The following is a 26,549-nucleotide window of genomic DNA, read 5'->3' as shown; positions in this document are numbered from 1 at the left end:
TTTTGACATTTTCCTGGATTCATCCAAACTTTCTCTTTTTCAACACAACATAATTTCCCTCCTCAGTTGCTCTCCCTGAGGTTTCTTCCATTGTTCCCCCTTTAATTATGGGATTTCTTTTAGGAAGTTTTTCCTTGTGCGATGCGAGGGTCTAAGGACAGAGGGTGTCGTATCCTGTACAGTCTGTAAAGCACACTGAGACAAATGTATAATTTGTGATATTGGTCTATATAAATACATTTGATTTGATTTGATTTAATGGAGATAAAGAAGGTCTAAATTAGAGCAGTTTGAGATGATACAGTAATTCTCCTGCCTCCATTGTGTCTCATTTACCATGTCACAAACACTCCTTGTGCTCCTTTCTACCGGACCTCCCATGCTTTCAAGAGCAGACCTTGAATGCAGAGCAAATCCCTAAATTCCTCTTGCATCTTCTGTTCTCCCACCTTTCTATGTAGCCCCCAATTTTGACATAGAATATGCATGGGACATAAATTATGGTTTTAGATAGGGCTGGATGCTCAAAGCCTCTTCATCCCCCCTCTCAACCCCTTCCTCCCTTTACTGCGGTGGCTGCAGTCATCCTGGTGTCAAGCTGCATCTCTGCTGCTGCTAGCTTTCTCATCACTTGGGTGGAAACAAAACAAGTGAAACTAATGCTGAATTGTTTCTGTTAATACACCATTTCACATGAGGCATCCTTCAAGGCCACAGCAGCTGCATCTTGCACTGATCTTTATTTAGGCACACAAATGTCCATGTATACAGAAACAATGTTCATAAACAGCTTGTTTATGCTAGTTGCCTTATATAGAGGACCTTTCGGCCTTACCAAATCCTGTTATTGTTATAGAATATGCCATACATCTCTAGGTCATGTATCAGTGTGATTGGACACCACATATCTTGAATTTTGGTTATGTCTTTCTTTATCTTATTCTTAAGTCTGGAATAGCATGAACTGATTAGCTTGTCCCTGTCCTGTTGATCATCATATTCACATTAATGATCATATTTAAATTAGTAGTGTGCACAAACTGAAAAGGCCTGCTTTAAGCAAAGATTGATGAATGTTCCCGTCTCTGCAGCTTCTCACTTGCTGCAGTAGATATGTCAATGTATTAAGCCTATAATCAATTATTACAAAGCATTGCGTAATTAAGCAGCCCATCAGTTTCTAAGACTGTGTTGAGTTGATGGCCAATCTGATGAGTCATTCTTCAGCAGTCAAGATAGTGTAACCACTCTGCCACTTATTCTTCTGTCAGCTTTTGGTAGATCACTTTGATACTTCCTGACCCAGTTCTCCAGTATTTGCATAACGTTAAGAAGGTCTATATTATACCCTTCCCTATGTTGCATCCTAATTCCGCACTGCCTGCTATCCCACAATACATTCGAAGGTGACTCACATCCCATTGAAATTGAATAGGAACAAAGACTTCCTTGCGCTGCATTGCACTGGTTGGGTTTTAACTGCACGGTCTTTATTGCAAATTTTTTGCAATGTTGTCAACATTTGACCCCAATTACGCAGCATTTTCAAGAATCCTCAGAGTTGTTTGATGCCTGTTTCAGACTGCACGATATCATCCCGATTATAGCCCGACCCGGCAGACGTAGAGTGTCGGCTCGGATCGGGTATGACAATGGGAGTGGTGATGGCCTAGTGATCTAGTGGTACAACAGCAGATGCTGCTCCAGGGGGACTGCTCCTGTAGTTAGTTCACTGTAAGTCACTCTGCATAAGAGCGTCTGCTAAATTACCTGTATTGTATTGTAATGTGATGTAATGTAATGTAATGGAGTCAGGCCCGATAATCGATTGTTTCATCCCATGTAGTCTGGACAACACCATGTGTGTAACTTTGCTCAATAGGAGACGCCCAACTGTAACTATTGCTAAGCAAAAGAGGAAGGGTGTCGTTGAGTTGTTGGTGCTGCTAGGTCAAACTGTGAAACAGAGGCTGTTTTAGGCTTTTCCGAACACAAGACGGCCAGCATCATGCACACCGCCATTGTTTGTTTACATTCTTGTTCCTGGAAGTCGGTTCCTATCAGCCCCCTCCGATGACATCTTGAAAGACAGCAAGCTTTGGTTGATCCGGGACCAACGTATAGTTTGTCATGTCTCTCGGCCAAGTTACATCAACAATTTCTCTATAGTTGCCTCATCTTACACAGTTATCATTGTAACAGACAACAATATCGTGTAGTCTGAACCTCTTTGGTACTATCAGGACTTCCGAGAAGATGGGAATACCAGGGAAACTTTTCACCAAATTTGCAACATGCAAGCTGTGATTTGCAACATGCAAGCAACATTACAAATTTTCCTCGTCTGTTAATTTCTTTTACATATGTCAAATCATATGACATACATATGGCATGAACATGCAAGAGCCATGTGGGACTGCAAATGTATCTGCAATTTGGGAGAGACAATAATTTGTGAAACAATATGTTTGCAAATCACTTTTGTTAAACAAGACCCTTGTTGGAAAATGACCTTTGTGATTGCATTTTACATGTTAGATAGCTGCACTGTTGGATGTCTACCCTAATGTTGGATGTCTACCATAAAGTCACACTAGAGCAGCACCTCCACTGACCAGAGGCATGAAGGAGGACCAGAATGACAGGGGGCACTCCCCACCCACGGCACACCATTAGTATCAAATATTTGATCACATATATATTTGAGTATTTTCTATCTCAAATGTGATTACTTACTGTATCCAACAGTAGGCCTAAATTGTACTAATCATTTTATATCCTATAGTAGGCTAACTATATGCCTTGCACTGACTATAACTGACATGATAGTATATTCTATACTTATGTTTTTAATTGCCCCAACAGTCAGTTCTCCCAACATTTCACTGCGGTGTATGTTATTGATAGTGAGACCTGCAGTTGCCCTCAAAAAGCCAGTAAAGACTGCCATGATAAAGGAAGCAGCAGCAGGCTGTAGTTGTGTGTGGCAGCTCCAGGCAGAGGGGCGGGGAGGGGGCGGGGAGGGGGCGCAGCCAACGACCACCGACAGCCGGGAAGCCTCCTCCGGTAGCATCACAGCGCTCACCGACACACGACCGGGGAAGATGGTCGCGCTGCAGACGTCCCCCAACTCGTCTCCATCGGCGGAGTGGATCGGTTGTCTGGATAAAAGGTGGGTGAATACACTACCACGAGATACTTCCACGCCGTGCATCCACACACAGCAATGATTGTGTTTTCTCAACCTCTTTCATTCATCCGCGTCAACGTGATCAATCGCAACCGGCGATCGCTGCGTGTGCAGTGTGTGCGTGTGCAGTAATGGCACGAAACGCCTTGTTTTTAAGCCCACTATAGGTTACTGACATTCTCAGTGAATATAGCCCTCATTCAGTGCTGCAGTGCATAACAATATACACCCTCTTCTTGTATCTGCACGGTCAAAAAGGCGTTGGTGGCTTCGAGGTTCTCTGGGATGTCACTGCACTGCATGGGCTGTGATAGATTAGACGCACATGGTTTATGTCTGTCTGCTTCAACCAAATAGCCATACATTTTTAAAATACTACCGTGGCGTGTATGTTGGGGATTTTCTTTAAATAAGGATGAAAGGCATGTCTGTGCATTGGGTTTTTTTCTTCTTCCATTTTTACTACAATGCCGCATGTGAGGCAGAATGTGTCTGACTGAACGGGTTAGAATAACTGAACAGCCAATTGACAGAACATTTATAAAGACATCTTCACAATCTAGAAGCCACTGTGTTAAGAATTTTTTTTTCCCATTCTGTATCTGTCCAGTTAACATTTAAGGTCCCATGCTGCATGTAGGCTGTGCCAAAAAGCATAGTATCCAAGGGAGAGGGCTTAAATAAATAAAGACGAAGAAAGGGCAGCTATACACTAATTACTGTAGATCATGCACCCCACACCTGAAACAAACAATGATACATAAGACATGCACCCTACAGCTCACACCCACACATACTGTACACACCTCACTATGACACATCCCCACGTTACTATTGGCAACATGAAGCTACCATCTTGTCTTCTCATCCTCACCTGTAATGACACTGAATGATCTAAATACAATGGGCAGCATTTTGTCATTGATAGAAGTGATTAGGTGTAGGGCTGCAACTACCTATTATTTTCATATTTGATTCAATCTGATTATTGTTTTATCGGTTAATTGATTGTCAGAAAACGGTAGAAATGCCCATCATGTTAGACAAGGTGACATCTTCACATTGCTTGTTTTGTCAGTCCAACAGTCCAAGACCCAACACTATTCAATTTGCTATCATAAAATACTCGGATAAGTATTTAAGAAGCTTGAACCACAGTATCTCGGACATATTTGCTTGAAGATTTTTTGCCAATTAATTTTCTGTTGATTGACTAATCGATTAGTTGTCTAATTGTTTCAGTGTTAGTTGAGTGTGATTGGTTGATGAATGTGAAGAATTTGGTAACACATGAGATAAAATCATTGTGCGAGGGGTGTGATCCTTACTGTACTAAAATGTTTACGATCTGGTGTTTAGGATTTAAAGGAATCCACTAAACAGCATACTATAGTACTTCTACAGTATCTCAAGCTAAATGCAGCAGATATGCAACACTAGCTGGGTGTCAGTAAGAGCAGCAAGGGTCGTAAGATTCTTCTGGACAGGATCTTATTGTAGAGCACTCAGTACTCCTCAACTTTGCACCTCCTCATTCAATCAATATCCATCAGTGTGTGTGTGTGTGTGTGTGTGTGTGTGCGTGTGCGTGTGTCATCTACCGTAACTGTTGATGTGAAGAGTGAGAGGCGAGGAGAGGGGGAAAGACACAGGTTAAGATATGACTGTCTCAAATGTAGCTGTCGGAAGACATTTATTGCCAGTGAGTGTGATTTATGTGAGATAACATCAGGTTTGATTTGCCCCAGGCAGGGCCAGTCAACACACAGGTGCCAGTTGAAGTTTAACATCTCTCTTCTGCAGGAAAACAGAAGCATTGACCAGTTCACACACTTTTAGATGACATGGAAAACAAAAAGTCCACGAGAAAAGCAATTTCCAAGTCTAGGAAGTCAAAGTCTTCTAAGTTAAAGCTATTGTCTCATGAATACATTATGTCGGTTTATTTTCAAATATGACAAGGCTGGATGAGAAATATAACTCTTATTTAAATAATAAATTGTTAACTCAGCTGTGCTTATGCTGATTTTAATATTCAGCTTTTTTTTTTACCACAATCTCCGGTTGTTGAAGAATGGGTGTCAAAAGAACCGCATACATACAATTCAAGGGTATCTCTACAAGCAACGTGTTAATCTGCCAGCTCGGGAAATCTATTTGTATTGGCTCTTCTGACATTTTTGGTCGGCTGCCTCAATTCAACCTATGATTTATTTGTCTGGAAACAGTGATTTGTTTCCCAGATGGATGTTTTTTAAAACAATCTGCAGAACCTTCTGGTGCATCTCGATTTTCTCTTCAGTGTGCCGGTCGATTTGTGAATCCTGTGTGTACGGACATAAGGTGTGGTTGAAAGCTGAGATCTCTGCTGACATGAACAGAAACTGAGGAAGGGAGACAAGAGGGATGGAGGGAGAGTTGGATAAGGTGAACAGCTCTCAGGTCACATCCGTCTCACACTAACGGGGGAGGCAGATTCCTCTGGACAGGCTGGGAGTGAGCAAACACAGTACAACGGCAAAAAGAAAGGACGAGGATTCAACCAGGGGATTATAACTGACGGATCTTTACAGTTTCACTGTTGACAGATGGGTGAAGGGTGATGCTGGTATTGCCCATTGTACCCCACGGATTTAACCTCCCTGTCTCTCCCAATGGCAGTGTGTGGGAGTTCACCTGTCTAAACCATTAACCCCCAGCCTATGGCGCTCTGTCGGAGGACTGAGGGCCAATACGCAGGCAGTAGGAGGATGATGGGAGGATGAGTCAGACAAAAAAAAAAAGGTAGAGAAAGAAAAGACCCCGTCTGTAATGGCCTTAAGCTCGTGGCAGATGTTGGGTTGTCTGTCTGTGTTTATCTGGGAGTACCGTCCTGGATACTGCCCGGGTACACAAATATTAGTGTGTTTATCTCTGTATACTTGTGCATGTGGGTAAAAGGGGAGTCATGGTTGCCTGTGAGCTTGCAAAGCATAAATAAAGGGATAATAATGGGAGGATGGTGAGTGTGGGTGTGATTGTGGTGTGGCTTAATGGATAGAGAGAAACGTGGATGTGCCAGTAATGGAGAGGAGAAAATGGGTTGCTTTAAGAAGACAGAGGGTAATTCGTTCTTTTCCCTCTTGCCTACCGTGTTCTTGAGAAAAACTGGCAAATCTTGAAAGAGGAGAGGAGAAATATGGATGGAGATTAGAGAAGTGTTTAGTGGAGGCAGACAAAGAAGAGAAAACTGGGAGCAACAGAGAGGAAGCAGCTGAAGTAGGAGAGGGGATAGACAGCCTCTGGTCTGTGAAGGAAGAAGCCCACCGTGCATTAGCTATTCTGTATGCACACACACACACACACACACACACAGACACACACACACACACACACACACACACACACACACACACACACACACACACACACACACACACACACACATTGACAAGGATGAGTCACTTGCAAAGGAAAATAAGTGAATGAATGTGCCTAACTGCAGTGTGTGTTACTATGAGATGTTTTGGCTCTGTAGTTCTTCTCCACCACATCGCAAAGCAGAATGTTTTAGCTCTCAGATGAAACTTCTGTGGGTTCTCGTGTCTGTGCTCTCGTGTAGACGTCCAATAATTAAGTGCTTCAGTGTGTGTGTGCTCATATTTAGGCGTATTAGAAATAGCAGCAGTACAAATGAGATCTTACATCAACACCCTGTGGGGGGTCTGAGCCGAGAGAAGTAACGCCTGCAGCTCTCCGCTGTTATCTAAGACAGACACCAGGACGAAAAATTACACACAAATACATAGTGCTTTTTATCTTAAAGCACAATATTAAACCAAACCATTAGTTAATTAACTGCTAATTGCCATTTTTTAATATTACTGTTGAACTCTTTGCAAAGCGTTATACTTCAGGCTTTTGATTGATTTCTTACCCTCCACATGCAGCAATGGGCTCGCTTTGAACAAGTGACATCATGCAGTTCAATCTTTTTTAAAATATTTATTTCAGTTAATAGGCCAAAACATTTAAAACCACTGATATGGTTCTTTGACACCGAATGTTAGATCTAATGATGGTTCTTCTCTGCACAGGCCCTCGGAGCGCTCGGGAGAGGATGTGGACATTATTCTGACCAGATTGAGAGAGGTCAAAGCCTTCCACAGGTTCCCACCTCCGCTCTTACTGCAGATCTGTGCGTCTGCCTTCTATGAATGCCTGGAGAAAGGCATCACGTGTATGTACACACTGACACACAAACACAAATGGTTGGATTTTAAAATGAAATAGTGCGGTTGTGGTTTTAAATACGACGATGGATGCTTCTGACGCTGTCAGGCTCAGAATATCTCTCCATAGTAAAGCATTATTATAAAGGATGTACAGTATGTGTTATTATATGACATGTTTCATCAAAATCGAAAAAGTGAAATAGGAAATAATAATCCATATAACATGTAAACACATGCATTTTCAATAAAACCTTAGTATTTTATAAATAACCTTATATGCGAGAAAAACAAAGCTTTGTCTTCAGGAATTCACACTAACATGGGGTGAGTAAATGATATACACGTGGTCATTTTGTGGGTGAAGTATGCAAGGAAGGTTTGAAAAACATTTTCCCCATTTTGAAACTTTGTGTGTTTAGAAATGAACAGTTTTGCATTCTATGTTGTTAAATGTATTTCACTGTCCGCAGTGTTTCGACAGGGAGACATAGGCACCAGCTGGTACGCTGTCCTGTCTGGCTCTCTAGATGTCAAAGTGTCAGAAACTGCCAACCACCAGGTAAGATCAGATTGGAGCTTCATACATAATTACTTGTCTAGTTGTGTTATTTTCTGCAAATCATTTGAATTACAAATGAATGAATGAATAATGAATTGAATCTTGAATCATGCATTTGCTCATTTCCTTACATATTTACGTATTTTTCATGGCTGCCATTTTTCTCTTGTATGATATTTGATCCTTCTCTGTGAAGATCCAGGCCTCTCTACAAGTGTTCCTCATATAGAGAGCTGATGGTCCTGTACGACTCTCCTCAATGCTGACATTGTTTCAGTACTGCCGGAGCAAACCTGCCACAGCACACAAAACAAGTCCACTGAGAATTGTGTTTTCCCTGCATTACACCCTTTATGGCAGAGTGTGGAAATAGGGTTATGCAGTTCATACCGTATAGAGGAGAAGAGTGATGAGAGTGATGAGAGCGAGAGAGTGATGAGAGAGAGAGAGAGAGAGATGAGAGATGAGAGAGAGAGAGGGAGGGATATGAGAGAGAGAGAGCGAGAGAGAGATATGAGAGAGAGAGATATGAGAGAGAGAGAGAGAGAGAGAGAGAGAGAGAGAGAGAGAGAGGGAGAGAGAGAGATATGAGAGAGAGAGAAACATCCTTTTCTTGTATGTAGCCCTAAAGTGCCACTGGTGGCCTAGTTTCTGTGGCTGTATTTGAAATGTCAGTTTGGACAGCTGAAAACGTTTCCAAAGCATGCAGAACATTTGTCTAAATCAATTCCGTGTTTGTTGTATGTGTAGGTTCACATGTATCTGTGTCGCTTATCTCCAGCCTGTCCAATTATATACAGCACCCAGAGATATTTTCCTTACAGAATACTCTGTTTACCCGTCCCTCATATTTGAATCTATTTGCATTATTTACCATATATTAATCTGTCTGCTCTTCATTTTTATAAAGCAAACCTTTTGATGTATCTTTTTGCTACTGCTGTAGTGTTTAGGCCTGCAGCGATTAGTCAGGGTTGGGTAGGATTACTTTGACATGTAGTCAGTTACTGAATACAAATGACATGGCATTTATTTGTAATTAGTAATGTAATCCATTGGATTACAAAATAAGTATGTTTTTAAACTTTAAAATCAAACAATAAATAATAAATAGTACACATAATACTGAAAAATGATCCTACATCTCAAAACAGTGCAAATAAACAGCATATTCAGGACTTCATGAGTTAATAGCATTGGTTATCATAACATTTTTGAATATTGCCATATTTTAAAGATGTTATCAAAAATGTAATCAAGTAATCTTTGACAATTTATAATCTATAATCTAATTGAACATAATGAACTGTAATGTAAAGATACAACGTGCTAACCTCCCGATTAGACCTTGGAGACTGGGTGTTAAAGGGTTAATATAGATTAAGTAAGAAGCAAAACTAGGACAGCGCTCCAGTTTGACTTTTTGTTGCAATATTAAAAAGTCAAATTGGAGTGCTGTCCTAGTTTTCCTTTTACGTTTAAATCTTTTTTAATATGGGCCGATTAGAGTTACTTATCTTTTGTAATGTGATTACGTAGTCCCACGTCATCCATTACTACCCAACCCTGCGATTAGTTGATCGAGAGAAAATTAATCGGCAACTATTTTAATTATCAATTAATCTTTTTCGTAGTTTTAGCCTCTAAAATGTGAAGATCTGCTGCTTAACATGATAGTAAATGTAATATTAATATTAATTAATTAATATATATGAAATGAAAATGTAATGCAGTTTAATTGATTCATAATAGTTGCAGCCCCAGTAGGGTCACAGTTGAGAAATTCACTATTTAGCCATAAGCAGAACCAGTATAATTGAACATTGAAACGGTAGTTTAAACAAGTATGTTGTGTTTGTGTGCAGGATGCAGTCACTATCTGTTCACTGGGGATCGGGACAGCGTTCGGGGAGTCCATCCTGGACAACACACCACGCCACGCTACCATCGTCAGTAGGGAGACCAGCGAGCTGCTCCGTATCGAACAGAGGGAATTCAAGAGCCTCTGGGAGGTGAGAGAAAAACTGTATGCACTATATGAGCTGGACCTTCGTGATTCAGCATGAACTCTGTCTTGGTAGTGTACCTAAAGCTTTTCCATCATAGAATACATTTCACTTCAACCTTCCACTGTAATTGTGCCTTTAACCACAAGAGGGCTGTCCACCATAACGGTGCCTTGTGTTCCACCTATTAGACACACACCTCAGGTGACACGCTGCAACAGAGAGGTTGAGCATTAATGCCCATGTGTTGTTCTGGATGTCTATAGTATTTTACAGTACAAGGGATGATGAGCAATATACAGAATGTGTTACATGTTTAGTGTAGGCAGTGTGGTGGGAATCTAAAAGTGATAAGTGCAGGGATCCCTTGGCTACTATTGTCTGACCCAGGTGTATAGTGCGTCAAGATATTACTCTTTGCACCTCCCTGAATAAAACAGCTGTGTGCCAGAGTTTCCTCCTGGCTCTAGGTACAGGTAGTGTTAACACATTTTGAATGTGTTACAATAAGGCAAAGGCAATTTGACTAATTTTCACATAATGTGGAAAAATACACAGCAGATGACAGATCGCTGTAGCTGGAGCACAGGTGTAATTAATTACATTAACAGCTCCATCCCTGTAATTAACATCATTACCTACACCTGTGCTTTCCCTGCTATGACAACTCAAAGTGGCCCAGTGAGATCAAAAATGAAAATAAAACATAAATATCTGTAGATTTTGGAAATAGATCTGTGTTCATGGATATTTGACATATAGAGAGATTGGTGATATCAATGGGATTAAGTTGCAGACTCGTAGATATTAATCAAATGCAGACAGCAGTGAGACAATCACATCTCCTTTTGTGTTTAAACATGAAAAGGTCATACACGAGGGGCGTTGCAATAGGTAAGAGTATTGATATTCCTGGCTAATGTTGGTATGCTGCAGATATATCTTCCTTCAATAAAACACATTACACCTAAAGAGGGGGAAAAAAGACAATAATACTGTAGTATTGAATTATTTAGATGACTCATGTCCTGAATATAGAAACTCGGCAGATATATCAGATATGGCAAAAGGAGACTGTATTGTACAAATTGGAAGAATAAGCACATTTAGAAACACGGCTTTGGCCCGGACGCTGGCATCTTCCTTTGAGAGTTGGCATTATAGTAGCTTCCTCTCCATGGGCCTCCTTGTCGAGGTTACCCACTCCATTCACTGGGTCACTCCCAGACAGGAAGTGCTGGCAGAGCAGGGGATTGGTTTACTGCAGCTTCATGTTGCCACCCAAAGACTACATGTGTCTGCCATGTTGTTTCATCAGACTGTCTTTTGTTTTTGGTCCCGTTTTTCTTTCCAGATTCTAAATGAATTTCGTTTTTTTACATGCACACATTATTAGGTTTCATACTTTAGGCTACATTAGCTGCTAGTAGCATAACTCACTGAAATCTCTGACTGAATTGTTGCTGGTCAGGTTGCATTGTGGGTAATGTAGGCAACAGGTTTTGACAAGGAGGAAAAATGCATGGAATATAAAAATGATATATCTGGTTACCTAGTAAAACTTTACTGTCCATCTTAAACCTGACAATGTTAAACTCTTTTGAATGTAGGCTAGCTAATGTGAAAAATAACACTTGCAGTTCTTCCCTCAGTGATGAAGTTTAGTACGTGAGGCTTTAATGACTGTGGACTGATATATCTACCCCAGATTTTCAGTGTATTAAATATTGATTAAATCATGCAGCACGCTTTGGTCCTCAAAATGTGGGTTTCTAGTAGCCGACCTTATGCATGTGTTATACATGAGTAAACAAAGACATAGCAGCATAAAAGAAAATATGACTGGTTATTGTTTTTCCTGTTGACAAAACCTCTTTGTAAAAATATTCCTCTAAAAACAAATGCTGTTTTGGCGGCTTTTCTGCTCTCGGTGTCAGTACAAAACACACTTATCTATTCATTTGTTGCGATTTATGAAAATAACAATGTCCTCTTCAGTATTGTTATTACTATATGAATAGAAGTTGGGTTTAGTGAAACGTGATACCTCAACTTTATGAAACAGGAGGATGTAAAAGCGAGATAAGACAATAATTGGATATTAAAGCGTGTGTGCTATCTTATTATTGAGCTAGTAGTGTGTTTGTTTGTCAGCTAAGTGCACTCAGCCCCCCTATCTGCTGTCTATTTTAGGATATTAGAGCAGAAAACATAGCCTGAGGTTGTCCTCCTTTTGAATCTCATTCAGTAAAAGGATCTTTGTGTTTTATGTTTGTGTGTGTGTGTGTGTGTGTGTGTGTGTGTGTGTGTGTATATGAGTGTGCGTATGGAGTAATTTGTGTGCATGTGCTTGTTTGTGACGACTATAAAGCCAAAGGATGAATGCAGTCATGTGTTTGATGAAAAAGCGCTGCTCCATAATTCTAACACCAAGTGGAGAATCAAGGGATGAATAAACAACACGGTTTAACTGTGTTATAAACAGTGTGTTGTTTATGACAGATATGTAAACCTGTAAACATACAATATACTCTATCAAACAGCTGATTGGTTGGCCTGTACTGTGGCAGGCTGATATTGTTACTCTTTCTCACTTTCTTTCCCTTTCACCTGATCTACTTTTCTCCTGCCCACTTCCTCTCTATTGGCCATGTTGTGTCTTTTGCCAGCCTCCTTCCTCTCCTTCCTCTCCTTCCTCCCCTGCCTCTCCTCCATCTCCATCCTCACCCTCACTAGTCCATTCTTTCCCTCTTCTGTCTCCTTTCTCTGTCTCTCCCTCCCTCTTTCTCCTCCTCCACTAGAGTAGCTTGGCCATACAGACACTCGGATCACTGTGGTAACCTGTGAGAGGAAAGTGGTTTGGTTCTTGGCTCGATCACAGCGAGAGAGGGAGAGCTGAGAGACTGAGAAAGACACTGGGGCAACTGTGTGTGTGTGTGTGTGTGTGTGTGTGAGAGAGAGAGAGAGAGGGGGGGGGGGGAGAGAAAGGGGGAGGGGAACTTTTTTTGAGCAGGATGCTATCCGGTGGCTTGTGTGTGAGTTGTAAAGGAGCACAGGGCAGCTCTCTGGGGTTTCAATCCCTCCAGCATTAGGCAGCTGAGTGTGTTACTTCAGGTGAGTCTGACTCCTCCACTGTGTCGTCTGTGGTGTGCATGTAAGCTCGATAGTGTTTCAATGTTTTCTTGTATTTATTTATGTTGTATTTTCACAAAAGGAAATTGTTTAGCAATGTTTGTCCTGGTTGTGTGTGTGTGCAAGAAACACATTAACAGGGAAGTGTTTGTGTCTTTAGGTCAAACAGATGCTCTCTCTGTCTCTCTCTGTCTCTCTCTCTCTCTGTAAGTGTGTGTGTGCGTGTGTGTATTTGTGTTCCTGGCAGCTCTCAGAAGCCATCGGTGTCTTGGTAATGACCTTGCAGGAGAAAAGTTATGGCACTTTCAGGCAAAACATTAATACTATGTGTATTTCAGTGTCTCTGCTATAAAAATGCAAACACGGATGCTGGTGTGTGTGTGTGTGTGTGTGTGTGTGTGTGTGTGTGTGTGTGTGTGTGTGTGTGTGTGTGTGTGTGTGTGTGTGTGTGTGTATGTGTGTGTGTGTGTGTGTGTGTGTGTGTGTGTGTGTGTGTGTGTTATATAATGTTAGTTGTTCTGCATGTAAATGATCTTGGTTGTACAAAGGGCTTTGTTTTGAGGGGCACTTGCAGCGTGTGTGTTTGGAGAAAGACACAAAGAAACGTAACGGTTTTGATGTTTAGTAGATGATGTTGTCTGATGAATGATATAATAATAATAATAATAGAGGAAGAAACCTTTTCAAGATTTACATCAATTCTGATGCATGTGTATTTTGTATTGTAGAAGTATCGTCAGAGCTTGGCTGGACTGTTGGCCCCTCCTTATGGAGCGATGGAGAGTGGATCCAACAATGACAGTGAGTAGACACACATACAGAATGAAAGACACAATGTAAATGTTGCTTATACGGTTAATTACTGGAGTGTGTTTAGCTACACATAAAATAATGAAAATAGTAACGTAGCGTTGTGAAACAGAGGTCAGAAAATGAAATATATTATAACTTGAAAAGGAAGAAGGAGCACTTTATTGTATACTTTTTTCTTTTTAAGGAGTTGAATATCTTTCATTCTGCTGCCAACACGATATCTCAAGAACGCCTTGAGGGAGATTTCCACTTGAACTCGAGGATGAACTGATTAGAATTTGGTGTTCACTAAACACATTTTTGATCAAAACTGAAGAATTCATACGCTAATTATGACAATTTAACAGAAATGTCTAATAGGATAATACAATGAGGTGATGACAGACATTGATGTAAACTGCAACTTGACTGGATTACGGAGGCGTACGACCGTGAGGTGCTAATTCTAGTTTAGCATTTGCCATCTAAGCTACATAATGAATAGGTTGTATATTCGCACTTTGTAAAAAATCTTCAATTCAACTAGCGTGACAAGAGTTTTTTCCTCCTCAGGACTCACAGACCGAGACAACATGAACTCAGACTCTGCAAACAAAGCTCACAACAAGGTAAATGCTCTCTCCAGCTCACTGCCCGGAACCTAAAGGTCTGTCCTGGATTTGTTTTGGACAAGTTCCGCATGGCAACTTGATCCTTTTAATAAACTCTGCCAGCACGTTTCGGAGAGCTGTGCCCTTCCTCGCGGCACACAAAGCATGAATGAACCAAACTCACAACAACCAATATACTGTGGGCCAGGCAGTCTCCGTTTGTCCTGGGTTCCTCTACGCCTCACTGCATGTGTCAGAACAGCTGTGTGGGCAGAACATTGAGGTTTGAGCAACAATTCATATTTTAGTCTTGTATGTTTGATAGAGCTGGCCAGTAGATGAGTCACTTTAAGGTTTGGGGAGTTTAGGTTTAAAAACGCGATCCAGGCAGACTTGACGAATAGTAAGTGGTGCAGACAACCATGGAAAAAAGAAAAAGCTTTATTGCCAAGTAGGTTATTCACTTACAAGGAATTTGCCTTGGTGTTTGGTGCATGCAATAAACATATTAAGAGGAAATACAAATAGCGGTAAAGTACTGCAGAAGTCAAGAACATAAATATAGAACGTATAGAATAGAATGAGAACAGTACTGTAGTTATTATTTAAAATCTAAAGTTACTTTAAAAACAAAGACGCCATTCTGTGTGTTGTAGAGCGGCGCAGAGAGAATATAGTAAAAGGAACCACAGTGTCATAATATTGTGCACCGCTGTATACTTTCATGTTCGTGAACGAATCAGAATGCCAGAATGAATTTTAGAGGTGTGTGCGTTCGGATAAGGGACAAGTGATGACTCACAGCTGTGATCCTCTGTAGTTATGCTAATGCAAGCTAATGCAGGCACATAGAAGAAAGATCCCATCTGCCCAATTAGCAAGCCTTCCTTTGTTGTTTTCATCAGCAGCTGTGTGTGCGTGCACATCTGCTTGTTCGCTCTCTTTCTAAGGTGCAGGTGTGGTCTGTAGAGGATGTGTTTGTGTCTATGCACTGTTGTTTGGTACAGTTTTATATAGATATCAGCGCTGTACTGTGTGGTACAAGTATTAACCCACACACACACACGTCCCATGCAGAGTGTGTTAATGATCCCAGTGAGCTATTGTATTGTGTGTTACAGCCTGGAGTCAGCAGAAGTAGCGAAAGTATTGACTCTTGGATTACAGTTAACAAACGAAACAATCCTTCCGTCTGTGTTTTCTGTAGATCCCTTCAGAGAAGCTGCAGAGAGCGGGAAAGGTTCTCCGCAACGCCATCCTGTCTAGAGCACCACACATGATTCGAGACAGGAAGTACCACCTCAAGACATACAGGTCAGAGTACAATTCTCATATACATATACTGTGTATACTACTTGATACCAAGTTCCTTTTCATATCATAATTATCATAATGTCTACAGCTTATTTTTTGCATTTATGTATTATACTATGTACAGATTATCATTGAATCCTGATTTTCCCTATATGGTGTTACTGTACTACTCTATGTGCCTCTGCAAAATGCCCCCATGGACAAAAAAAAAGTGTTTTTAATTTAAATTTAATTCGAACTGCGTGTCTACTCAGAATTATGCATGCAATAGGGTTAGAAAAGGTTCTGTGGATTTTTATTGGTGTGTGTGTGTGTATTGCAGACAATGCTGTGTCGGCACAGAGCTGGTGGATTGGTTGGTGCTGCAGAGTGCCTGTGTTCTCACTCGGTCCCATGCTGTTGGGATGTGGCAGGCATTACTAGAAGAAGGGGTGCTCAACCACGGTGACTAAAACTTTGGCTTTCTCCATTGTTTCTCATTACAGTGTGTGCCGTTTCACTACACTGCACAGTTGTCAGAACATACACGAGTCAGTTCCCACTTCACAGCGAAAAATGTGTCTCTTCTTGACTCTGAGTTGTCGTGGTGGTTTTACTAAATCAGAACATCAATCGCAGTGAAAGTGTCAGTATGAATACCAGCGTGGTAATTAATTAGGAGATTTGGAGCAGGAACATAAAATATAGATCTCAATCTCAGATTCATACACTTCAAAGAAGATGTTTGAAATGATGTTCTGATATAAAAAACACATGAGATCCCTGAGAGGCAAGTGAGGGGGAAAAGATTCTGTTTCTAAGTCCATCTAAATATCATATCACGTAACATGTAATGTCACGATGTTACTGTGACAGTAAAGTCACATAACTTGCTGACTCACGATGTACCTTGAGTTTAGAGTGCATGCAGAATTCTAAACTCACCTGGAAGAAAACATTGATGCTTTTCGTCCTATGCACTTCAGCCTCCTGTGGCCAGAATGAGTATTAAAACGACAAACACTATCCTGGCAAAACCTTGTTTCTCACACACACAGCACAGAAAATAATATATATCAGACTTAGCATGCGCAGTACGTGTGTTTATACTGTACACTTGTGTCTTTTGACCATGTGTGGTTTGTCTGCTCTTCAGTGGACCAGGAGTTGGGTTTCCAGGACAAATACCTCTTCTACCGTTTTCTTGACGACGAGGAGGAGGACACGCCGTTGCCTAGTGAGGAGGAGAAGAGAGAGAGCGAGGAAGAGCTGCCAGAGACCATCCTCTTCCTCGCTCAGATTGGCTCTGACGCGCTGCTGCGCATGATCCTCAGGAAATCGTCAGTCGCAATTAATAATATTGCATGAATTTACATTACGCTAGCAACACATTACATATTACTCAAAATCATATTTGAACTATGATGGTGAGTTGGCAAAGTGCAATCCAAAACTAACATTTGTAATATACTACATATCATGTGAAATAATATGAACAAATCCTCTGTAGTGACTACTTTGCAAACAGCAACCTTGTTTTAGCATCAGGACGTGTCATTACTAATATTGCCGCAGTGTAATAAGAGGTGAAGCATGAATGAAATGTTCATGGTGAGTTCATCATGACAAACCACTGCGTGTGTCTGCAGGCCCGGTCAGAGGACAGGGGACGACCTAGAGATCATCTACGATGAGCTGCTTCACATCAAGGCCTTATCTCACCTCTCCAACACTGTGAGTCAGCCGGTCCACTTTTCCTTTTAAAGGGACAGTACAGGTTTGCAAGAAGATTGTTAAATCATCAGAACCAGTCTTCATGTTTTCAAGACCAGAGGGAGAAGTTTTGATCCTTAGCATTAGCATTAGCATTAGCATTTCTCTTACCAGTGCAATTTTAACGCCAATCTGGCCTGTGTTAGCGAGCGTTCATCCTGTGAAGGAGTCTGTGTTTGTGCTGTTGTTTTCATGCTCTATTCCACATTATTACAGTTATGAAAAGTCCCATGAAGCACATTCAAGGACAGAGATTCACAAAAAAATGTTGCTTTCCCTCCATTTTGAACACCATCCTTTTGCTTCTGAAGATACATTTCAGCAAACTAAAAGTCTCACAAAGCAAACCTCTCCATGCACATGATGGACTGTAAGGACTCCCAGGTTGCTTTAAATAACCCTTAAAAACCCTGATCTGTGCATTTTACTGTTCTCTTACATCTTTCTGCAGTGCAGCTAAATCCAGTATGACTTGAGCAGTGTATTCTGGTTTGTAGGTGAAGAGGGAACTGGCGAGCGTCGTGATCTTCGAGTCACATGCAAAAGCTGGAACTGTGTGTGAGTCTCCACTTTGTCCTACAATGAAGTTTTCTTTGTGTTTATGGTTTACAGCAGGGTTTTTATTTGTATTTTCGATCAGAGATAATCACTCTGAATCTAAGATTATGTTTATCATGTCTGTGTGTTCAGATTTGACTGCACTAACTCAAACGGAGTATGAATTTTGCATGAACAATTGCAACTCACATCTCTCCCGTGTCCACCTGGCGAGGCACGCCCTTACAGTTTGAAGACCTCTGGTGTACATGATATACGCTCTAGTCATGTATGTGGGGCTGATATGTCTGTCATCTTTATCTTCCAGTGTTCAACCAAGGAGAGGAGGGCACATCCTGGTACATCATCCAGAAAGGCTCTGTCAATGTGGTTATCTATGGCAAGGTGTGTGTGCTTGAATGCATTCATCCACCTACATGCTTATGTCTATTTGTTTGACACATGAGCATTGTTAGAGTTTTCTGCTTCATTTGATGAAATTTCATCCCTGTGTAATGTATTGAAGTGTGTCGTTGATTATGGTGGAGCAGACCAACAGTTTCTGCCTTGCGGGGCTGGGAAACACCAACAGTGGAGTTTGGCAAACTCTGCACAGCTCACCATGACTCATCACTATGATTAAATGGCTTAAGGGAGTGTACGCATACACAATTTCACACCACACACCGATTTACAACCACTGCACAGGCAGTGATGTACTGCACTCGCTCATGTGCGTGCATACACATTGATCACGCACGCACACACACACGCACAAACACACACACACACACACACACACACACACACAGGACTGAGATGAATCATCTGCACTCGTCTGAGTGCTCCTGCTCCTGTCTCGTTTATCATCAGGGTTAAAGATGACTAGTAAACTGTGTTTGTGTCCAAACTTGTATGTTGGAGCGTGTTTGTTTATGTGTGCATTGCTGTGATTGTGTGTCTTAGGGAGTGGTGTGTACGCTCCACGAGGGTGACGACTTTGGGAAGTTGGCCCTGGTTACAGATTCACCTCGTGCCGCCTCCATCGTCCTGAGAGAGGACAACTGTCACTTCCTTCGTGTGGACAAGGAAGACTTCAACAGGATACTCAGGGTAGGCAGATGAGATAGACATTTATCCTCTGATGTAAGTGTAGTTACAAAAGCACCAAATCACTATCTTTAATCCAGACAAGGTCACTGCTAAACCAACATTCCTCTACCTAAGTGCATTCATTCTGTCTGAAGCATCATACCGCAATGTATGCCCGGTGTTGCCGCCTGACGCTGATGTTTGTCTCCCTCCTCTGGTAGAGGAGCAGCATTACATTTAAAAAGGACACATTTATGCATTTGACATGTGGGGATATTACTGATTTTGTACTTGCATCTTGTCATGTTTTTAGGACGTGGAAGCCAACACAGTGCGTTTGAAAGAGCATGAACAAGCCGTGCTGGTGTTAGAAAAGAGTCCTCGCGCCTCCACACTGGGAAGCATCAAGTATGTGTGTTAGTGTGAGGAGTCTTGCATACATACTTACAAGTGTACAGTAGAATAACTTTCTCCTTACATCCCTCTCACCTCACTTGCAGGTACACTGTGATATCAGGAATGCCAGAGAAGATTCTCGAGCACTTCCTGGAGACCATGAGGATGGACATACTTCAAAGTGAACCAGGTAGCCAAAGTAAAATAAAGTAAAGTGTTAAATAGATGGATACCAGAGATAATCCAACAATATATTTAATGCATTATAATGATGGAGAGACGGAGAGCAAGCTAAATGGATTAATGATGAATGGCAGTTTCACTTCCTTTCCCGTCTGACTCTCTTCCCTCTTGCCGTCTGTTTTTCTTCTCGCCTGTTAGACCCAGCAGTGGACGATTTTGTCCTCATGCACAGTGTCTTCATGCCCAACAGCCAGCTGTGCCCTCTACTCATGGCACAATATCCTTTCTGCCTTTTTACTCTCTCTGCGTTTATGCACTGTCATATATTATCCCGCTTATCCGGTAGCTACACTCGCACGCTTAGAACTAGTGACAACCCCACTAAGAAATGGACGGACATGTTTATTGTTTACTGCGTGCTATAACAGTGCTACTGACAGCATCTTGGATTGTGCAATTTACCTTTATTCTTTTTATGGAAGCGCTGAAACAGCAGTTTGACCATCCAGCACTAATGAACTGCTCACCGAGTGCACACCTCCCTTCACACCAAGGTAACAATATGTGATCCCAGCTGCTTTTCTTATTCACATCCATTTTCAAGTAATAATTGTCTGTTAAGTCACTAACTAACAACCAAATGAGGTAACACGATGCGATTGAGTCTGGGGCCCACTGATGAAAACTCTTGCATGTACACTGTTACAAACTGGATATCTGTGGCGACAAGCACAGTTAGTCTCTGTTTTCCATCACCCAGAAGTGGGTGGTGGGCCAGACAGAGTAGGCGGAGCTGATGCAACAGACCCACTCTTCAGCTCTCTTGCGCATAAACAGTAAACAGTTACTATGGCCGAAGAAGTGATGACTGCAGAGCATGAAACTTCAAAAGCAAGTGAAAGTGAGATCCAAAATCACACCTGCAATTATTGCTCATCGTCACAGGTGCCTCCAAAGAGAACAAAACGGAGGTCTTTGAGATTGTAACTTTCAGTAAAGTAGATCTCATGTGGTCGTACAGGTTTTGAGCATCAGATCAGCGATCCGCATATTAGATATCACTGTCTCTCTCTGTGTGCTTCGTCTTTGTTTTTATCTTTAACCTTGTGTGCACCTACCATGCGGCATCTCCGCCCGGCTCTGAACAGGAGAGGTTGGATTATGCGCTCAACAGTAAGAGGAAGGCCCTCATTCTGGCCCTGCGCTGGGCCAACACACACACGTACCTGCTACAGGAGGAGCCTGCTGCAATCTCTTTCCTTGAGGTGACCAAAAGCAAGCTTTGATATGCAGTAAATAATGTAACTTACACAGATCATATGGTCTGAGTGCGGTTCTTTATCTCTGTCCCTGTAGGAGTTGTATGGGAGTGTATCAAATGATTCTCGGATATTGAGAGCTTTGAAAGACTTTGTTCCTGACCTGGAGAAAATCGTCAAATTACAGTACGTTTCCCAGCTGCTGCACGTTAAACTTTCAATGTAATGTTTTATGTATCAGCTACATTTATTATATGTGTGTGCATCTACACTTTTTACATTTTGTAGTTCGGAAGAAGCCCAATCCATCAAAAAGGTACGTCCAGACAACAGTTTTCAACCAAATGTTATCGTACCTTTACACGTTATGGTGACGTGGATGCTGACTGCACACCGTCTCGCGTAATTCAACAGAAAACTCTAATACGACAGTTCAGCAACGGAGAGGAAAGGCTGCAGAAGAAACAGCCGATTAGGAATCACGATGACAGTAAGTGTGTGTGTGTGTGTGTGTGTGTGTGTGTGTGTGTGTGTGTGTGTGATATCATTACTTCACTCTGCTCATTGCGCCCTGAGGAGTAAAATATTTAAGATATTTTAATGTTGATATCCAAGTCTTCAGCTGGTAGGACCCTTTAATCCTCTTGTTTGCATCTTCATCTTGGACATTTTATTCATTATAAATCTGAAGCGGTCACACACCATAATATTGTATTTCAGTGTTCTTTCCGTATGTGTGCGTCTAGTCCTATTGAAGGTGTACTGCGGGGATCACACATACACCACTATCCGGGTTGCCGTGGCGGCGACGGGAAGAGAAGTGATCAGCGCTGTGGCCGACAAACTCGGCACCACTGATGAGCTCGTGTTGGTCCACCTCAGCTCTGCAGGTCATACGAATACAGATACATTCATACATGAAGGAGCAGCACTACCTACAGACAGATTATAAATCGTTCCAGTCGCTTCTTGCTAATAAATATTCCCTGGAGACATAATGAAAACCGTTGACTGAGTATACCATGTGTACTGTGTATGCAAGGAGCAGGATTTAAAGTGTACTCAATGAAAAGAGTTTTACTTAATGGTCTTAAAACTCAACTTTCCCCATTTTGTTTACAGAAAAACAGATGGTGAAGCCTAATGACGTGTCGGTGTTTTCTACTCTGAGCATCAACGGGCGATTATTCGCCTGCCCACGAGACCAGCTCAACAGTCTGGTAAGAGATTAACATTTCACCTATTTACCGAGAACTTCTGAAGGATTTTATGAATGGGTTTACAGTTATGCCTAGCGTGCATTCTTTCTTTGTGATTTATATGAAGTATGTACAAGAGTTCATACAGGGATCAGTAAAGCACATCCATACATGCTTTATGGGAATTATAGTAGCTATTAACTCCAATAGATCTTTTTCATGTTATTTTATGTGCTCAAGTTATTAGCATTCATGCTTACAGGTAACAACTGAATAGAAGCAGCATTTACATTAATATTAAAACATTTAAATATATCTATTCATGATTGTATCATAGCAAATATAAACATCTATACATTTTATCTATATAAACATGTGCACCCATGCATTTATACTCGTACATAAATTAAAAAACATGAAAATACGACACAAACACGCTAAAAACCAAACGGAACAAACCCCAAAGAGTTGCTCATGAATTTGCACGTGTGTGTTTTTGTCCGTGTGCCTCAGACTCCTCTTCCAGACCAGGAGGGTCCCACTACTGGCTCCATGTCAACTTTTGAGTTGATGAGCTCTAAGGACCTGGCTTACCAAATGACCATGTATGACTGGGAGCTCTTCAGCTGTGTGCATGAGGTATCACATACTGTATGCACATACACACACTCGAAACAACCTCAGGCCAGTACTAGAAGACAAGCGTGTGGAGCCTTATTGTACGCTTTGGAAAAACAAGTGTAACCTTTAACAGCAAGTTGCCTTTTAACAGGCCCTCTACTACACTGGTGCTGCTTCAATGTTCATGATACAAACCCTGCAGGAGTAATGCTTGACAAACTCAAGGTGGCAGTTCCCGTTCACTGGAGCAACTCCGAACCTGCTCCCCTTAATTAATGTCTCTTCCCTCGTCTCCCCAGCATGAGCTGCTCTACCACACGTTTGGCCGACAGAGCTTTAGAAGAACCACGGCCAACCTGGACCTGTTTCTGCGGAGGTTCAACCAGGTTCAGCTGTGGGTGGTCACGGAGGTGTGCCTCTGCGGACAGCTCAGCAAGAGAGTCCAGCTCCTCAAGAAGTTCATCAAGATAGCAGCACAGTGAGTGGGACCCGCTGGTGACTGTCACACACACACCTCATACTCATGCACACATGTTCTTTATGTCTTCGCTTTTGTGTATTTGTCCACAGCTGTCGGGAGTTTAAGAACCTGAATTCATTCTTTGCCATCATTATGGGGATGAGCAACCCGGCTGTCAGCAGATTGAGCCAGACTTGGGAGGTAAACGTGAGCCCTGGCCGTATTACACTACTGCTAAAGCGCTACATTCATGTCACTGAGATCTTTTGTTTTTCCTGGCAGAAACTCCCCACCAAGTTCAAGAAGTTCTATGCTGAGTTTGAGAGTATGATGGTGAGTTGCATGACAGTTCATTTACTACAGTTGTATTTGGGTGGCAACAGAAACCTATAGATGGATCTATTGAAACAATTGAAATAAATATTAAAAAACAAAACTACCTGCTAGAGATGATTAAAACATTATTTATTTATCTTTTCGACAGGACCCATCAAGAAACCACCGTTCCTACCGGCTCACTGTCACCAAACTGGAACCGCCAATCATCCCCTTCATGCCCCTCCTTCTCAAAGGTATGACTCAGTGCAGAGAACATTAGTAGTCCCGTCACGATCACATGGTAATTATCTCTTGGAGCAACATGGCTGCCATTTAAATGTAATGAATTCCTTTACAGATATGACATTTACACACGAGGGCAACAAGACCTTCATCGACAATATGGTCAATTTTGAGAAAATGGTGAGTTTCTGTGCACAAATTGTGTAATCTAATGATTGATTTTAAGGGTTTGTGTCATGCATCACACTGTTCTTCACTCAAGATGTTATATATCTAAAGAGCGTCTTATCCCTGTGTCCCTCCAGCGTATTATAGCCAACGCAATTAGGCAAGTGAGGCACTGTCGAAGCCAACCATTCAGTAAGTCTGCCTTTCATCACATTCCCATGCTGGCTTTACACACATCCTCCCAATCAAATCACTTTATTTTCTGTTTCCTCTCTTTGCTGCATTAGATCCCGACATATGCCAACCCAACAAAAATCAAGCGGAAGTTCGGGGTTACGTCAGGAAACTCTGCGTGATTGACAACCAGAGGGCGCTGACGCAGCTCTCCTACAGGATGGAGCCTCGGCGGACATGAGCTCCAACTCTTCCACCACCATCGCCTTCTCTGTGACAAAAACACACACCACATTACCTGGATGAAGTAACTCAACACGACTGGCAGTTCAGTAGCAAATCACAATGACTTTAGCACTATCATGGACGAAGGACTTATTACTGTGTCATTAACAGCCTCCTCTCCCTGGACAGACAGAAACTGTTCAGCTGCTCTCTCGTCGCTGTGTCTCGGACCCCAGATTGAGGGTTTTAACCGTACTAGTTGTTACTGTTTGGGACCTGTTAGATAGAACTGTAATGTATAGAACTGGAATCGATATCCTGCATGACTGAACTTCATATGCTTTGTGTTCTATACAGTGGATTTCTATCGGAGTGTCCTGTAATGTTGTGCTACCCCCAAATGAGCCCTAGTTTACAATATATTACTGTACCTGCCTGTAAAGCAAACTTTACTCTCCTGATGGTCCTGCTCATAGACACAAAACACAGAAGACACCATAAACTGTAGTAGCCTAGACTCTTAATTTCCCCGGTTGAATATACAGATAAATATGAAATCTGAAACTACGTATTTACTTCATAATCCACATGATTATATCCAATCTTTAGGAATAATGTCCCTTTACTAGTAAGACACTTTAAACACTACTAAACAGAGTATTAGTTGGATTAAAGCCCTAAATGTATTTCGAACAGTGTTCAAATTTGTCACTGCAGTATTGCGTTTTATTTTTTGCATTGCAGTTACAACTCCCGTAGGATATGAATTATTCTAGATGATGAAGTGGCTTGGTATGATCCTTTCAGTTGTATAACCAAATTGTACTCCTTTTAGTTTGGAAGCACTGATCCTCGATGCTTCCTCGAGTCTTAAAGGCAACTCGTATTTTGAGGGGAAATATTGTCATCTCAGTCCGTGTAATTTTATTTTTATATATGTGGGTGTTGATTGTGAGTGTGTTCTTGACAAGTGTCATTCATTTTCATTTGATCTCAGGAGCTTATGATACGATGGTGTGTCGAGAACTGCCGTGAGGCTGGCTTCCCCCAGAGCAGCCTATAACTGTGCTTGTATGTGTGTTCTGCCTTGTAAATAAAAAATAGCTAATTTAACAGTGCTTATGATTTGATGACATTCTTCAAAATGGGTTTATTAACATATACAACTTATCGAATACATACACAGACTGGCTTCAATTTAAAAGGAGCATTCCACTCATTTCAAAGTCCCTTTACTAGCTCCAAGGATTACTACTCGGCTGTAAAATGTATTTTGTCGCTCTGGAAGCAACTGTGGCAAGTCTCAGAAAATTACTCAAGTGACATCAATAGCACGTTGTCAATTTGTCTGCAATGTTTTGCCGAAAGCCTGCTTCCTGCAGGCGTGATGTTTGGAAGATATGGGCATTTATCTGGAAGGGAGGGTCTACTGAACGAAGGGGTGGAGCTACATTATGTGACATGCAGCAGCTTCCAGACGTTTTGGAGGTCGACCTATAGGAACTACACGTCTGGATGTCTGCTCTGCTCATTTGTCTTTTCATCGGTCTCTTTTCTCATCCTTAAATTTGATCAAGCTCAACACTAAATTGTGGGACTACTCTTTTCTTAAATAAATTAAATTCACTAATCTGGATGTTGTTTCCTGATGGTATCTCTCCTTCTGCAATCTATTCATGAGTACACAAATATAAAATCTTGGAGACATTATCCTGTGAATGAAAGGTAGAAATGCAATATGAGGATTAGAAATAGGCAATATTGTTCACAATTTAGCTATTAAGCTTAGAATTAAGCTGCAACACTGACTCCTGATGATCTCTGTCCATTTTGGGTCAAAGCCTAGTTCACAGATGGTAATAAACTTTGACGCAGATACTCATGGTTCCCACAGGAGGAACCTTGTATTTTGTTTATTGTTGGGCATTAAACCACAAGACCTTTCCTCTACCATCACCTGAATGCCAAACTTTCAACTTGCAGACAAGATATTTTATTTTGTAGCTAATTGCTAAGCTCATGTTTGCTCCCCAGAAGATGATTCTGACTTTAAGTCCACCATATGTTCTGCCGTGCTATCTGTAAGTCACACATTTAAATTCTT

At 41.5% G+C, this 26,549-nt stretch overlaps 1 protein-coding gene across 2 annotated transcripts; it reads left to right on the top strand.

Moving 5' to 3' along the window:
- Nucleotides 1-3,042: 3,042 nt before the first annotated feature.
- Nucleotides 3,043-25,563, top strand: LOC115022857 (rap guanine nucleotide exchange factor 4-like). Of its 2 annotated transcripts, XM_029453962.1 has the most exons (30): nt 3,043-3,172; nt 7,267-7,409; nt 7,875-7,963; nt 9,829-9,975; nt 13,830-13,902; nt 14,467-14,522; nt 15,712-15,818; nt 16,141-16,262; nt 16,954-17,137; nt 17,447-17,531; nt 18,068-18,128; nt 18,436-18,512; nt 19,074-19,220; nt 19,513-19,607; nt 19,700-19,785; nt 19,977-20,055; nt 20,893-21,043; nt 21,135-21,223; nt 21,326-21,353; nt 21,452-21,527; nt 21,784-21,927; nt 22,160-22,257; nt 22,750-22,875; nt 23,157-23,335; nt 23,428-23,518; nt 23,600-23,650; nt 23,802-23,889; nt 23,994-24,058; nt 24,184-24,238; nt 24,334-25,563. In XM_029453962.1, the coding sequence occupies exons 1-30, from the start codon at nt 3,105-3,107 to the stop codon at nt 24,459-24,461; spliced, it is 2,988 nt and encodes a 995-aa protein (XP_029309822.1). In that variant the 5' UTR covers nt 3,043-3,104; the 3' UTR covers nt 24,462-25,563. The 2 variants fall into 2 exon arrangements, with proteins under 2 accessions (XP_029309822.1, XP_029309823.1); XM_029453963.1 differs by lacking the exons at nt 3,043-3,172; nt 7,267-7,409; nt 7,875-7,963; nt 9,829-9,975 and adding an exon at nt 12,998-13,083.
- The last annotated feature ends 986 nt before the right edge of the window (nt 25,564-26,549 follow it).

This window comes from Cottoperca gobio, chromosome 17 (genome assembly GCF_900634415.1).
Source record: "Cottoperca gobio chromosome 17, fCotGob3.1, whole genome shotgun sequence".
Classification (NCBI taxonomy): Eukaryota; Metazoa; Chordata; class Actinopteri; order Perciformes; family Bovichtidae; genus Cottoperca; species Cottoperca gobio.
This window is presented reverse-complemented; position numbering and strand designations above follow the sequence as displayed.

What these genes read in the sequence shown, in the direction of transcription:
- LOC115022857 (XM_029453962.1), top strand. Translation starts at nt 3,105, where the DNA reads ATGGTCGCGCTGCAGACGTCCCCCAACTCGTCTCCATCGGCGGAGTGG. An exon ending in GGTCCACCTCAGCTCTGCAG is followed by an intron (nt 21,928 to 22,159) that starts GTCATACGAATA and finishes TTTTGTTTACAG; the next exon opens with AAAAACAGATGGTGAAGCCT. An exon ending in CTGTCGAAGCCAACCATTCA is followed by an intron (nt 24,239 to 24,333) that starts GTAAGTCTGCCT and finishes TTGCTGCATTAG; the next exon opens with ATCCCGACATATGCCAACCC.